This window comes from Cupressus sempervirens, chromosome 8 (assembly GCF_028749045.1).
Source record: "Cupressus sempervirens isolate cs-2001-9-10 chromosome 8, ASM2874904v1, whole genome shotgun sequence".
Lineage (NCBI taxonomy): Eukaryota > Viridiplantae > Streptophyta > Pinopsida > Cupressales > Cupressaceae > Cupressus > Cupressus sempervirens.
In genome coordinates, this window is record NC_143125.1 from 334,946,565 (window position 1) to 334,962,998 (window position 16,434).

The window sequence follows — 16,434 nt, forward strand, 5'->3', positions numbered from 1 at the left end:
GGGTTCTAAACCTTGCTTATGCATGCTCTTAAACCTTAATAACTTGACTAACAACTTCAATTTAGCCCGAAGATATCTTGGAACGAAGGTGTGATCGAAAGCAAGAGATGAAGGAAACAAAAAGCTAAAAGCAATCTAAACAAACACTCAAAAACACAAAAAAAAGACTTTTGAAGGCCTCAAAAATCAAGTATAGGCTAACAAACTGAAAAAACAAAAAGGACTTGATAAGAGCCTTCAGTAAAAAGACTCACTATATGGATTGAGAATAATTGACTGATCAATTTTTGCCAATCGAATGAGTTACCTTAGAGAAATATGAAACTTAATTGGAAAAGTTTCATAGTGTTGCCTCCATTTTGTCATCACAAAATGAAGGACAACAAGAGGTATTTTATGAAAGTTTTGTGGTTCATCTTGAAAGATTTTTGCTGAAAATAGTGAGACAGGTTGAGAGTTTTGATTGCATAATTTCTTGGTTTGAGCAAATGTCTATAATTTTTTAAGGTTGCATGTACTTACATGTGCTTTTTGTGAGCTGCATGTTCTTGCATGTGTTGTTTTACTACACAAAGTCTCATGTTTTGTCACATGAAGGTTTCTCTGATGGGTTTTGATAATGTTTTCCCTTAAAAAATTATCTTATCGGGTTTATGGTTTCTTTTTAAAAAATGGAACTTTTTTGGTTTACCATTTTCCTCAAATATGATGCTTTGTATACTTATCTATGCCTCGAACTTTGTTGTTTGGTTTTGATCAATTTCTCACCTAAAAAATTGTCTATTTTTTCTAATTTTTCTCTTAGAAAAAAATTGTGGCTTTTTGCACTTTGTTTTGGTGTGTAGTGCTATCTGCCTAAAGGGTTTGGCGATTTTTCTCAAAATTGTGGTTTTAGTTTCATCTTGGTGTCTCGGCCACAGGGAGTAATACCTTCGTTATCCAACATCATGGCTTCTTGGTCATTGACATTTTGTAGATCTAAGGAGGGTTTGCAGAATGTTTTGAAGAATTTGTGACCAAAAGACAATAGTTAGAAGATGACCATTAAAGGAGGGTATTGAAATATTGCAATGTTTATTTAATAGAATTTACACTTTCAGAGCATTTGCAAACATAATATGGGTAGTTTATGAGGGTTTGTAGTTGCTATTGCATACATTGTTGCTAGTTATGTTGGTTATACTAAATAAAAATTAGAACTAGGTTTTTTATGTTGGTTATACTAATAAAAATTAGAACGAGGTTTTTTTATGTTGGTGATTCTATGTTTGCAATTCATGTGGTGCTACTGTCGTAGTTTTGATATAATGTAAATCTTCCATTTGTTGATTTGACAATTTTATTTAGTATTCTAATTTCTTATAGTAATTAGTAATTCATATTTAATGTATAAAAGTTCAATGTTCAAGTATACTGTAGTCTATATATAGTACTTGGTTTTTGCAATTTCGCTATTTTACTTCTTTAATTGTTTCACAACTTTTCATAACTAACATTTCAAGTACAATGTGCATAGTATATAGTATACACAACACCACCTACTATCGCCATCCCCTTGGTGTTCCCCCAAATTGAAGCCTTTTTTCCGTCGTCCCAGAAACTTGTCCCTCGGTCCCTCCGGACCTGTATTACATTGGAAAATCACCAAAATCTCGATGTAATGTTGAGATTAGGTTTAACTCAAACATTCTGTCGGTAAAATCCATGATTTTCAAACAATGTAAAAAACCAGCTAATCCATGACAACGGAAACCAAAACCATCTGAATTAAGAAACCATTATTTTGGAAAAAAATAATGAAATAATGAAAAATCCTTTAACAGTTTTGAGAAACAAGTCATGTGAAAACTCTCTTGGATTAAAAAAATCACAAATTTTGGGAAAACAATATGTAAAATCCTTTAAGATTAGAAAAACCAACATAACTCTTGTAGATCTAATTGTTTTCATTTTGTTGATGAAAAAATCTTCTGAAAATTTCATTATGAAAAGTTCTGGGAAATCACCAATGTTATTCCTCAAAAAAACAAAACAAAAGACAAAATAGACCTCACGATTTTAAAAAAAAATTAAAATCAACCAAAAATCTTCTTAAAATTTCAAGGTAATTAAAACACATTTTATTTGTAAAATTCGCCAAAAACAAACCTTTCTCCTATACTATGAAATGATAATTGATTGATATTCAATATTAATAAAAGGGAGAAAAACTCCTTAAATAAGGAATTATAAGAAGATGTTTCCACATCATAAATGTTCGAGAATTAAAAACATAATAGAAAGTTATGGTTCAAGTGGAGACTTTATGATTGGTGGTGAATGTCTAACCAAAACATAGTATTGTTCCTACATGGATGTATGTTCTATGATAGCCGTTGGATTCCATTCAATACTCCATAATAACAATTTTTTAAAGATTTCAACAACAAATTATAAGATACTTGCAAATAAAGCTTTTTATAATAGAGATTTAGAGGAAATTCAATAACTATTTTACTCTTAGACACATTGTCTATCTCACACAGCTAATGTATAGGAGATATAATATATGAAATAATCAAATAGTATTATTGAACCATGGGCTAGAAAACCACCTAAAAAATGTTGCCCTAAAAATCTCAAAAAACAAATAGTTGCTAAAAAGTAAAAACTATCTGATTGACATAAAAGAACATTACATACATGACAATTATGCTAAATATTAGTGTTACTTTATTAGAAAGATATATTTGGCAGAATATATCCAAGCATTCTCTTGAGTGAATTTTTCAATTTGGTAGCTAAATTTCTTCGGAAAATCACACAGTCTCCACTTTTCTAGAAGAATACAGGAGAAATGTCGATGAATGGTAGTATCTAAATGGTCAAGGCTCCATTTGCTTGTAACCTCTTGCAATTAAACCTCCCTCCCACGTATGTATCTTTTTTTAAAAACTTTTTCTTGTTTTTCATTTGATGCTATCATGTTATACTTTATATTTAATTAATATTGAATCACAATAATTAAATTTTATGTTTTATGTTTTTATGTTTTGAATCTATAAAATTAAATACTAAATGCTGTATGGAAAATCAAGAAGTTGCAAGTTTTTCAGCCGAGTAGTAGTAGAGGACATAATTGTTAATCTCCTCAGTCAAGTGCAATTGTTTGGGTGCAAAATATAGTAGAGGATTTAGTCTGTATACACCAGCCTTCATCTCTTGTTACATATGAACCTTGAATACAATGAGGGTGTGGCAAGGAGTTGGGATCTAAAGCTTGAGTGTGATGATTTAGATGCTATAGTTGCACAACTTGCCAAACTCTCTGTAAATGAGGTGGCTTCTGGACTTGACACACCTAGTGGGACTGACAATCTGGTTGATTGTGGTTGAAATGAAATTGAACCAAATGTCGACTTTGATGCTTTTGATAAAGAAGCATATAAAGACTATTAAATACTGATTACAATTTGAATTTAATTTTAAACAATGAGATTTTGAGAGTTGAGAATTTTTCATTTTTGCAAATTATGAACATTCACACACATGTACCCATACTGAAGGAATTTTGTTTTTTTGCTGTATTGCCATACTGGCTTCTGGTAATCATAACTGTATCCACCACACACATACATGTACTCACCCATACCCACCCATTACCAAGGTTGTTTTTTGGCTGTACCACCATACCGGGTTCTGTTAACCGTAACTGCACCCATACCTGGACTGGTAACGTAGTATCTAGCTAATTATAGTGACTGCTTAATATATGGATTTTCTATTTGCTTATATGCTATTATTGTTATAAAGTTAAATTTTCTCCCAGTCTTCAGATTTGATGGCAGCAGCAAGCTTTTTTTTCTGGGGTTAGGAAATTAATGCCAACATCCAAATGAATTCTGGCTTCATGCAATGTGCAACCATGTGAAATAGTTCTAGAAATACCGCTTCTCTTAGCTTCTGAAACCATTACACAACTGCGGGAACAAACATATGCTTATTTACTTATTGTTCAAATTTATATTGTGATATGATGACGTAATGATTTTGATAAATTTTATTTTAGTCCATAATTGCACATTTTTTCTTGGAAAAGACTTAAAAAGTATACACAGGACACTTCAGCTTAGTTTTATTGAAGGAATGATTGCCTACTTGTTTTTTCATCAGCTTGAAAGTATAATTGGCACATGATTTGCTGTCAACATCTTTTTTTGAATTTGGAAGAAACTTGGATATTACTACATCTGAATTTCATTTGACTTTTGAATTCAGATAATTCCAACTAAAATGCAAGGCATTGTGGAGGATGATGAACATGCGGATAAGACTGACTTTCAAGATATTACTGTTGATCCCATTGTTAGGGGCATTGTCAAAAATTGGGATGCTATGGAAGACTTGTTGCATTATGTGCTTTATACTAGAATTGGCTGGGAAATTGGCAATGAGGGACAAGTGCTGTTTGCAGATCCTATTCTAACTCCCAAGGTAAGAAGACTTGATGAACTATCCTTAATTTATTCCATATCTGTTTAGATGATTTGGATTGTGAAAATATAATGGCTGCTCTTCAAGTGGAGCTTTTAGCTGTAATTTAACTGATAAATTTAACAGCAATAAATATTCATTTGTATTTTCATGCATATTCATGCCTACTTGTACAATCTCACAAGCACATACCAATACAAATTTTACCAATATTTCACATGAGAAATATAAACAATGAAGCTTCTTTCGATATTTGTACCAAACACGATAATTTCAACTTTCAATGAAACAGATACACATGTCTATTTAGATTGATGTGCATATAAATGTTAAAATGTGATCAAATAATGCAGATGTTTGTTGAAAGTTTTTCTTTACTAGACATTGTAGGTCTTACTATTTAGTTTTGCAATGTGTATGGGTGCTGTCTTTCAAAGCTTTTGAGACCATCATACCTTCATTCATGCAACACAGGGTTGGCTTTTCTGTATTATGTTCTATGACTGTCATCCTATTTTTCAACTCTAGCTTTGATATAAGTCTGCAACTATGTTCTTGAAGTTTTGTGTATAGATCAAATCCTTGCGTTTTTCCAAGGGTTTTAGGTTGTCCTAGTGATCTTTATTCAGTGCAATAATTGATACATCTCTTCCCAAAGAAATAAAAGGATAAATGATTGATCTCCTTTAATCAGTTCTGAAACTCATTATCAATTGGTTAAAAAAATTGCTTCATAAATCTGCTTATAGTCTACTGAAGGTTTGTACATATTCTCCCTTACGAGATGCAAAAGGCAACCTTCAAAATTTGCTTGACAATTAAAAAAATTTCTGCTCAAGTGGGTCCGATACAATCTGCTCACAAATTTGCTTAAATCTGCTCGCAAGTTTGGAAAATGTCTGCCAATAAATGTAGAAAATATTTTCAATAAATTGTTTCAGAATCTGCTTGTGGACTTCAATATTTTATACTCGTGTGATCTGCTAAATCTGCTCAGAAAGTCTGAAATAATTTAATTATTAAACCTTCAAAATCTGCTTACAAGATCTGCTCAAATCTTCTTTTTGATTGGAGTGATAATCAATCAAATCCATGATAAAATGATCTGTAATAACTTTTTATTTATACCCTTCAAACACTACCTATAATGTCCCTTAGGCTGGTAGGAATATTGCTTTGATACCTCCATAATGTTCTCTTTTGGGATCACCTTATACTTTGACCTGAAGTCACAAATCCTAAATGAAACAGGAGCAAAAATTTAGTTAGAGATGTAAGCATCAACAAATCAATCTATTATCTTTAGCAATCACCAACCATAGCAGATATTTCTTTACTGTATCTAGTCTTCATCAAAACAGATTTTTTTCTCAAGAAGGTTGAGATGGAACAAGTCCAAATCTTATGCTTAATGTATAGTGTATACACATACTATGTACTACTTACTAGGAATGATATGCTTAGTATATGTTTGGCTTGGGATGTCATGAAAATGTAAGTAATAATGAATTATTCTAATTTGTGTCTGGTTCAGGACCTGATTCAATGCTAGTGGGAAATCAAGCAGGGGCCAGCATGTAGTTTGTGGTTCGTATTAGACGAATCAAGGAAAACCCAGAACAAAATTGAGAAGATCCAACTGATACTTTGAGGGAACCCATGTGTTCTTGGGATGTTATTAAAATCTCGTTTTGCTTTCTTTGAATATTTTTTGCTTTTCATGCAATCACCAATAGTGACCTCTGCTAACTTTATTTCATGGGAAGCCTAACCAGTATTAAAGTTTTAATCAGATTTAATATAGAATCACATGAGACTGTTAAAAAATCACAGTATTATTAATTGAATTATTACTAAATAATACAACTGCAGTTCGCCAATCTGCAATCTATTTCAAATTGTGATATATTTGAATTTATATTGTACGAGTAAAACTCATGAGATATACAAATAAATATAGTTATTGAATATTAATCTGATATATAATTCTGCTGTGTGAATCTTCCTGATTGTATGTGTGTATATTGAATGTGTATATTGAACTGCTGCTGCTTATAGTCTTCCTCAAGCATAAGACATGGTGAATATGTATATTGCTCATGGGGGCTGAGAGGGCATGACTACTCCAGAAACTACGCTGGCAACCTATGCGGCGATCTAATTCATTCAAACCGCTGCCTACCTTTCGCAATGATTAATTTGTTATAGTCAATAACTATTTGTTAATGACGCAATTTTATATCCTGCGAAATAAGAGAGGTATTAAGCAGTCAAAGATAATTAGAGGAAATCTAAATAGAACAATAATATTTTATTAAGTGTTTATCTATATAAGTAACGATGTAATTCAAATGTCAAATTGGCCTATCGGCCTTTGACAATTGAATTTGATTTATGTACATTAAATAATTAGAGAATTAACACTCCCTCTTTATCTATGTAGATAAGTTTTTGAGAACACTTGATATTCATGATTTATCATGGAATCACTCAACATGATGTTTTGCTCAAGTGCATACTTGTAGAATATCTCAACTCAATAAGTTAGCCAAGGACTATTTCAATTTGACTTATCATGGACTCTCTCAACATGATCTTAGTTATGATAAGTCATGGACTCTCTCAGCATGACTTTTGCAACCAGGGTTGTCATGGAATCTCTCAACATGACAAGTGCTAAGGAATCTTTCAGCTTGACTTGTCATGGACTCTCTCAACATGATCTTAGTTATGACAAGTCATGGACTCTCTCAACATGTCTTTTGCAACCAGGTTTCTCAAGGAATCTCTCAACATGACAAGTCAGTGACTTTCTCAACATGACTCTTACAACTAGGGTTGTCATAGAATCTCTCAACATGACAAGAATAAGACTTAAGAATTCAATTATACCTCAAGAATTACTGATATGAGAACTCCCTCTCAGCAATAGCCTCATTTTGCACAATTCCAAGCTTGTCTCGAAAGTACACAATTTTTTCTCTAGCAAGAGGCTTGGCAAAAATAACAGGTGTTTGTTCATTTGTTCTAATATTCTTGAGTTGAATAGCATTCCTCTGAACCATGTCTCTTACATGGTGATACTGGATTTCAACATGTTTTGTCCTATCAGGGAACACAGGATATATAGATAGCTTGACACATAGTTACAGGCGCACCAAATAGTCCAACTAGGAGCTTTCTTAGCTATACTGCTTCTCAGGCTGCCATACATGCAGCCATATATTCTTCTTCTGCTGTGCTGAGTGCTACAGAGTATTGTTTCCTGCTACACTAGATAACATAAGATCCTAAATTGAAACAATAACTGGAAGAGCTTTTCTTGTCAGCTGTACTTCCAGCCTAGTCTGAGTCAGTGAAGCCTTGCAGATTTAGATCCACATTGCAAGAATATTTTAGTCCGCAACCAATTGTACCCCGCAGATATCTTAAGATGTGTTTGGCTGCAACTAGGTGAATGTTTTTTGGTTCATTTATGAATTGACTGAGAGCACTTACAACATAATAGATGTCTGGCCTTATGTTGACAAGATACATCAAGGACCCAATTAATAGTCTATACAAAGTAGGGTTCACAAGATCTGAATTTGCTGTTGGTTCCCTTAACTTTCTTAAGTTGGTTTTTACGGGTATCGACTTAGATTTGCAATCTAACATATTGAACCTTTTCAAGATATCAATAGTATACTTTCCATGACTGGCAATGATTACATCAGATTCTTGCCATCTCTCTATTCCTAGAAAGTAATGCATGCCCCCTAAATCCTTCATTTCAAATTCAGACGCTAATTCTTTCTATCATTTGATGATGAGATGCTCTTCACCGTCAAGGAATAAATCATCAATATATAGAACTAGAATCAGCATTACTTTTCTTAAAACTTAAGCTTCGTAGATAACAATCAATTCTTTCATACTAGGCCCGAGGGGCTTGTTTAAGGCCATATAGAGCTTTATTAACTTGCATACATGAGTATTTTTGTTATGTGTTATGAAGCCTTTAGGTTGTTCAATATAGACTTCTTCAATCACTCCATTTAAGAATGCAGGTTTTACATCCATTTGATGTAATCTCCAGTTCTTAGTTGGAGCAATTGCAATAATGGTTCTAATGGAAGTATGCCGGGCTATAGGTGCAAATGTTTCCTCATAATCAATGCCTTTTGGGAGAAGCCTCTGGCAACGAATCTGACTTTGTTTATTTAAATGCTACTATATGATGCATGTTTCATTTTGAATAACCATTTTGAAGAAATAATTGATTTCTCTTTGGGTCTTGGTATGATGTCCCAAACGTCATTTTTTTACGATGGATTAATATTCTTCAAGTATTGCATCCTTCCATACTTGTTTCTCTACTTCTTTAATTGTAGTAGGTTCTGATTCGATAATATTGCTCATAAATGCTACATAGTACGGAAATTTATGTGGACTCTTGCTTTCTCTAAAGGTCCTCTTTGTTAGTGTAAATAATTATTATTTACGCTTTACTTATGTTTACTTAGGATATATGCATTAGTTATTAGTTGCCATCTAGGAGTTAACATACTTTTACGTATTGACTTGTTGACAACACAGGAGTTTGTTCCTACCTTGTCATACTTATCCTCTCGTCTATGTGGAGGATAATCCACCTTTTGTGGACGTATTTTGAGTTGTCATGCTTATCTCGTAGTGCTTTCTAGCTCATTCTAGAAGCTTCCTAGAGGCCTTTATAAACAGGCTCTCCTAGTGTATTTACATATCATATCATATCATATTGTACAGCAATTTACTTTTTATCTGAGAATACAATTTTCTTATTTTTAGATCAAACCCTTGCCTCTTCTGGTCTTTTTTTTCACTGTGACAGGTTTTCTACATGCAGGTGATTCGAGGGCTTGTGGATTTGATTTGCGTATTTGCTCAAATCCAACACCCTTGGGAGCAGCAAAATTTTCGGACTCTTCCATTGTTTCCTGGCCCATAGCAGTCTCTTATAGTTTATCACAATGTCTCTAGGACCATCTGTGGAGTCCAATGGTTCAGATGGTTCATTTTCTTCTTATATTTCAATAATCTCCCTCGGCAACTCCAGAGAGGGATCAAGTTTTATATCTAGAGTAGGATCTGATTTTTCTTCCTTAGCTTCTATGTGATAGAATTTTGATCTTTTGAAGGCAATGTCTTCTTCAAATATAACATCTCTTTTGACCTCAATTTGCTTGAATATAGATTCTATAAGCTTTGGATGACTCACTATAGCCTACAAAGATTCTTCTTTTTCTAGAGGGCTCAAGTTTAGTTCTCTTGTCTTTGGGTTCATTGACATAGATAGGACATCTAGATACCCTAAGACCACTTAAGGGTTTATACCCGTGAAGGCTTCTTTGGGAGTCATGGTTTGCAGGATATGATGTGGGCTTCTATTTTGAAGATAGGCAACTGTTTTAGAGGCTTCTGCCCATAGGAATGTTTGAAGGTTTTAATCATGTAACAAAGCTTTTTCTACTTATACAATGGTTCTATGTTTTCTTTATGCAACCCCATTTTGTTGAGGGTTATAGGGGACACTAAATTCTCTCTTTATTCATGCTTCAATAAAAAATTGTGAAATTCATTAGAGGTATATTCTCCCTCATTATCAGATCTCAGGATTTCAATTATTTTCCCAGAAATTTTTTTCATTCGAGCTTTAAATTCTATAAACCTATTTAGGGCTTCTTCTGACTCTTTAGACTTAAGGAAGTAATTGCAACCTCTAGTAGGCCTGAACTTGCTCTAACAACAACATTGTAAATGACACCAAACTTTGTTGTAGATTGTCGTCTCAATATTGAAGAGGCTGCCAAATTAATTCCTTCGGTATACACAGCCACCGATGAAAGACTTCTCAATTTGTAATTAATTTTAAAACCACTCCCATCGCAAATAGATTAAAACCAATGTTACCGGAGTACTGGGGTATGTCGGGATGACGGGACGTTAGAACGAGTTTTCGGGATGGGGGGAAAATGGGCCTCATTTTCGGGATGACGAGGGGATGGCCAGGGGATGGTGGCAAGGGGAGGACAAGGCAGGGAGAGTGTTGTATAGTATACATATAAAACTTGAAATGCTTGTTATGAAATGATGTTTCTATAGAACATACCAAATCAAAATACTTGAACATAGCAAAATTGCAACATGAACTAGAACCATTGAACATTGAACATAGTAACATATTACACACCCAATAGTAACATTTAAAAAACAAAAGTCATATAGAAATCCAAAATCCTCGTACTAGTGGTAGCATGGTTGTGGAATTGTAGAGGTAGGGGTACTTGGGTATGTGAGTACCCGATTTAGGGACCCCTCGGGGATGGGTACTTAGAGGTTTGGGAGGGGGATGCTAGTCCCTGTGTAATACTGATTAAAACCCTATCAACTTCATAATTCTAACCACTCTAACAATATAAGCTAACTTCTCATAAACAATATGCCACAGTAGAGAAGTAACAATTGCAATACCTCAGTTGCAATTGCATAGATAAATTAAGGAGAATTAGTCTCTAGATAAGATCACCAAATCCTTATACCTTAGCAAGAGCAAAGAAAAACAAAACTCAAATATTCTTCACAGGCAAAAAAGCAAATAATTAATTAGATGTTTATTCCATCAGATGGGCTCATATTTATAATCTCCAAATGGCACAAAGTTTCCCAAATGCAACTTCACTCGAGAAGCATCCCCAACACAACAATCAAATATAAAAAAGTGCCATATAATATAATTATTAAATACTTTTGGCTCCCAAAAATGACCTTGACCACGACAACATAATATTTTGAGATACAAGGCCACTATGCCTTGTGCCCACGATTTAGAACTTTTCATACTGGTTCCAACGAGCTATGATACTGAGGTGACCAATGTACAACACTAACAAAAACAGCAACCTGTAATGTCCCCTTTTAGGGTCCATGGCTATAGATGATCATTTAATCAATCAAAATATTCGAAACCATGTCCTCACCTATTTTGGAATCTTTCCTCAAGGCATTGTAACCCATGTCCTTACCCATCTTGGAATCTACCTATCTATTTACACTGCTTCTTCCATGTTGACAATAAATCACATATATTCAATAGTTTGATCTTTTTATTGGTTAAAATGTTTATTATTTTATTCACCCTGCAGGATGACAAGATCATGCTATGATACCACTGCAGGATGACAAGATCATGCTATGATACCACTGTAATGTCTCCTTTTAGCGCCATTATTATAGATGATCATTTAATCAATCAAAATATTCATATCAATTAATTTAGTTATTAAATAATAGTATTATTTGGATTTGGAATCGAAAGGATATAGAGGTTATCCAAATTGCCTAGACACCATCTATGGACTCCCTCAAAGTTTATAGGTCCAAGCCCGTTTCACAAAGATTTATAGGACACTGACTCCCACCCTCTATTTGGATACACCCATTTTTTGGAATTTACTTAAGCCTCTCCTTGATTGCATTCTAGACTCTTGTCTATAAATACCCAACAATAATATATTGAGAATGATTTTCATAATAATAATAATAATTACATATCGCAATCCTAAAATTAACACAATTATTTTATTATAAGTTATTCAAATATATGATACATAAATTTATTCTTCATAAATTAATTATTTATGTTTATTTTATTTCACATATCAAATAATTCATTAAACCGAATAATAAAACTCTATATTCAATCTAATTCCTATCTTAGAATTATGTAATTTAATAATTTTTTTTAAAGAAAATACATAGTTGCCCTTAAGTATGACTTACCACTTAATTCTTGCTCCAAATTAGCTTTTAATTTCAAAGGAGTACTTTTGTTACGGTGAGTCATGTTCCTTCTTTTAATATTGCATTTTAATTTATTTAAGTCTCCTTTTTATTAAACATATACCTTTCATCCTTTGTTAGCTCCATGCAACATACATATATTTTCCTCTATTGTTCATTTTGGAGCTTTGATTCATTTGCTGCATATGCTATTCCCATTTTTCAATACCCTTCCACTTTGTAAGACTTCCTATACATTTTTTCCACCTATGATATTTTCCAATGTCTTTTTTATTCTTTGATCGTAATTGTAAGGGAGATATGATTGTTTGTTTCCTTTTTAAAAATATGATATGCTTTTGTTCGTGAGTAGTGTATTCAATGCAAACTCATAGTTTATATATATTGCTTCACTTTTTCATTTAGAAGGATTGTGACATGTGTTGCAGACCTCAAGATCAGACCTAATAATAAGTTATTTTAGGAATTAGTTTATTTGTTTGGAACTATTTATTTATCAATGCTTATTTGTTTAGAGATTATTTAGTGCTTACAATATTTATATGGAAAATTATGTTTGGTTATTTTATGTTTCAATATTAATATTTTATTAATTACTTTATGGGATTTTGATATTGATTGATCAATAAAATTATTTAATATTTTTTTTTCTAATTATCAATTAGTTATTATATACATATTGTTTTAATCAATTACAAATAAGAATGTCAATTATGATTTAATATAAGATTCTATTACTAGCGGGATATTACACAACCTCATCATATATAGATGAATAATACCATAGTTTGCAGACTTGGACTCGAAGAGTACTCGGCAAGCCCAAAATTTTCAACTCGGAAAGAACTCGGCATATTCTTAACAAAAACTCGGCAACTTAGAAAGTACTAAAATTTAAAATCTCTTAAAGAAACATATTTTTTTTGTAGAATACAATTCTAAAATGCATTAAATTAGTAATTGACATTTCAATAGAGAAAATGTATAGTTTTATAACACTAAAATGATGTGAAAAGTGCATCTAATCCAATGTTTTCCCTGCATCAACATGTTTACCTATGTTTTTAAACATCTATAAATACGCGAGAGTTAAACTTGAGAGTACTCGCCCAGCGAAAAAACTTGAGAGTACTTAGCAACTCTGAGAGTACTCGGAGAGTTTGCAAACTATGAATAATACTAATAATTCACCTATCTTGCGAAAACAACTGAAGAATCATCAGAATTGAAATTTGACAACACTAGAGTGATCTTGATTATGAAAGATGATGAATGAACTTGAGGGGGTGACTTACTATAAATAGACACTTCCTCCAAGATTCTTGGAGCCCAAACCAGAACCTTGAAATAAAAACTAAGAGCATCACTCAACTCTTCTAACTCAATTGAGCTCATTGGAACCAACAACTTGACTATAAATAGTAAGTCTCTCAAACGGAGCCAAAACACACCATAACCTGTTGGAAAGCTTATAACCCCACAATTGAGACTCTCAAATCCCACTGTCAGCTCACGAGGGTCGCGATGGTGAATTGACCAAGCTAACTGCAGGAACTTGCTAAAAATGGGGACATTATACATGAGTGAAACTTGTGATCATTCCTTGCGTTTTTCACTAAAATTGTAAAGGCAATTAAGTTGTCATTTAGTTAGACACATGACACTTAGCAAAGGATGGTGAACTAATACCTCTTGAACCAACACATGACACTGGACAATTTAGACAATTAGCTTACTCATGAGATAGAAGTCATTCCTTGTGAGGATGATGGATGTGTTGAGTTCCCTAACATTGACTCTCAAGAATTGGAAGTCAAAATGAATTTGGTGATGTAGATTCAAGTCACTGCAAGTCTATATTGGAAATTAAACCATAGAAAATGAATCAGAAAATGCACTTAGTGGTGATGGATCCTAGGATAGCTCTTTGGTCGAGCTTGCATCTACTTTGGAAGATGTGTGTTAAGATATTGTCAAAGCAACCACTTGTACGATGCAATTAGAGTCATCCCATGAGGTATATAACATTATTACCTTAGTTGATGATGTGTGCAAAGTTGAAGGCACACATAATCATGGTCACTCGACAATAATTGATGATGATTTAGCTTCTTATCAAAGTGTTGATGAAAAATAATATAACTTGTTTGCCAATGTTTTGTCATAGGGGCATCATGATTTGGCAAGGCAATTGAGGTTAGTAACAATAGGATTGCTACGACCTTAGAACATTTGATATTGCTCAATAGATGTTGGCTACATTTGGTTGCGGTACTGACCGTTGAGCACAATGATAGTGGCCTTTCCCTGTTAGAGTTCTATACACTTCGACAAGCCAATGGTATAATGAAACATAACTATTTATAATTATTGGTTGATAGAGACTACCTTGTCGAGTGAGATTACATATACTGTGATGCGGTGAGGGGAAAGGAGGATGAGGTAGCTGAGCTCACCCATGAGCTGGAAGTCACTATGGGTTCAGTGGAGAAAGCGCAATTGGCCCTTCATGAGTCTCAGTCATGGATTGAGGAGCCTTCTGTAGAGTTGAGGTTGGCACAATCTCCACTAGCTATAGATGCAGTTCAGTTTTCTACATTGGCAGTTGATGAAGATCTTATGTCCATGAGTTGTGGTGATGGACGTGTTGAGGATGTGGCTACATCCATTACAGATATAGGTGTAGTAGTCTCAGATGAGATGAGTGCATTTGTTGAGAGCACCAGAGAACCACATGTTGCATGAGGTTCTTGTATGGTTACGCCAACTACAGGTGTTGGTGATGATTTAGATGTCAAAGGTTATATTCAATACTATCTTAGTGCTTGACCAAGGCGGGGGATTTTTATAGTGACTTTATAGGGAAGAGTGCTTATCGCTACTTTTGTAATCCGCACATAAGGGATTTGATGATGCATACTTGTAGGTTGGCTCTAAGTTTGCTCTATCCTTTGTGGGATGCGTATTATCCATCTTTAGTAGATTGGATTGGTGGTTACAAGTTGGTGGGGGACCTCTTGCATAGTCAACACATCTATAGCAGTTCACTAAAGGATGGATATCATGGTTGTGATATAAATACCCTCAAGAGTTCTTATCTCCACAATATGATAGGATATTACACTCATTGGTGATTGATAGAGTGTAGAGGGAGTTTTGGTGTAGTAGATTTTTCCAAGTATTCTTACCTCCTTATTATGGATGGGTCCAAGTGTTTACAGGTTTAGCTTTGTCGGTTGGATGGGTCCCATTTGATTGCTTCTACATTTGCAGCATGGTGACATTGTGATCAGGTTATCACAACATAAGTATGAGGTTGTTCTTCTTGGCAAACTTCTATTCAGTATTTGGGATCCAGGTATATTTGGTTGGACACTCTTTAGTGTGTTGTGGTATCCTATGCGTGCATCATGGTTCCAATATGGGTTCACTAGGGAAAATTGTAGCAGGTACATGGTATGGATTACTTGTAGTTTCATTTTCAATTCTCATGTACATGATTTGTTTCAGATGTATATTTTCAATGTGCAAAGATTGGACATATGGGTTGTTCATTTATGTGCAATTGTGGTTATGCTGGTGTTGTAATTGTGTTTCAATGTCGGGCATTTCTTAGTCTTCCTTTGGACTTCCAGTGCAATGGATTTTCTTTGTAGTCGTGTTTTCTTAGGGGGACTGTAATGTCCACATTTTAGTGAGCATCAGAATTTGAGGGATTGGCCTATTTCTTGACCTCATAGGCTAATGGAGCTATTTAAAGAATCCAATTTGGGGCAGCACAAAGCTTTTCAGGTGGCCTTTGTAAATGTTTACCTCACCAAATCCTTCATTTGTTTTGAGGCATTAATATTTAGAGGTTTCTGGTTTTGTTTTGAGGGACTTACTATTTATAGCAAGATAGTGGGTGATGGAGATGGATCCTTATTTGTTTTAGTAAGGCGCCTTGAGTAGCAGTGAATGTAGTGGGCTACCTCCTGGTGAAGTCGGAATTGATTTGGGATGATTGATGATGGAGTTATAATTATTATTGAATTTATACTTGAATATAATTACTTATTAATTGCATATCATTTATTGCATCATGAAGTGACTATAATAAAGTAATAATAGAAAGTCACTTTAGTTGTTCCAGCTCGTTCG

The 16,434-nt window shown here is 33.8% G+C and overlaps 1 protein-coding gene across 1 annotated transcript in view; it reads left to right on the top strand.

Annotated features, from left to right (window-relative positions):
* ARP7 (actin-related protein 7) overlaps positions 1 to 16,434 on the top strand; it is a 209,005-nt gene that overhangs the window by 44,722 nt on the left and 147,849 nt on the right. Inside the window, exon 2 of the mRNA XM_089797591.1 lies at positions 4,258 to 4,473. Within this exon, the coding sequence (XP_089653717.1) occupies positions 4,258 to 4,473 (216 nt within the window). The remainder of the gene's footprint in view (positions 1 to 4,257; positions 4,474 to 16,434) is intronic.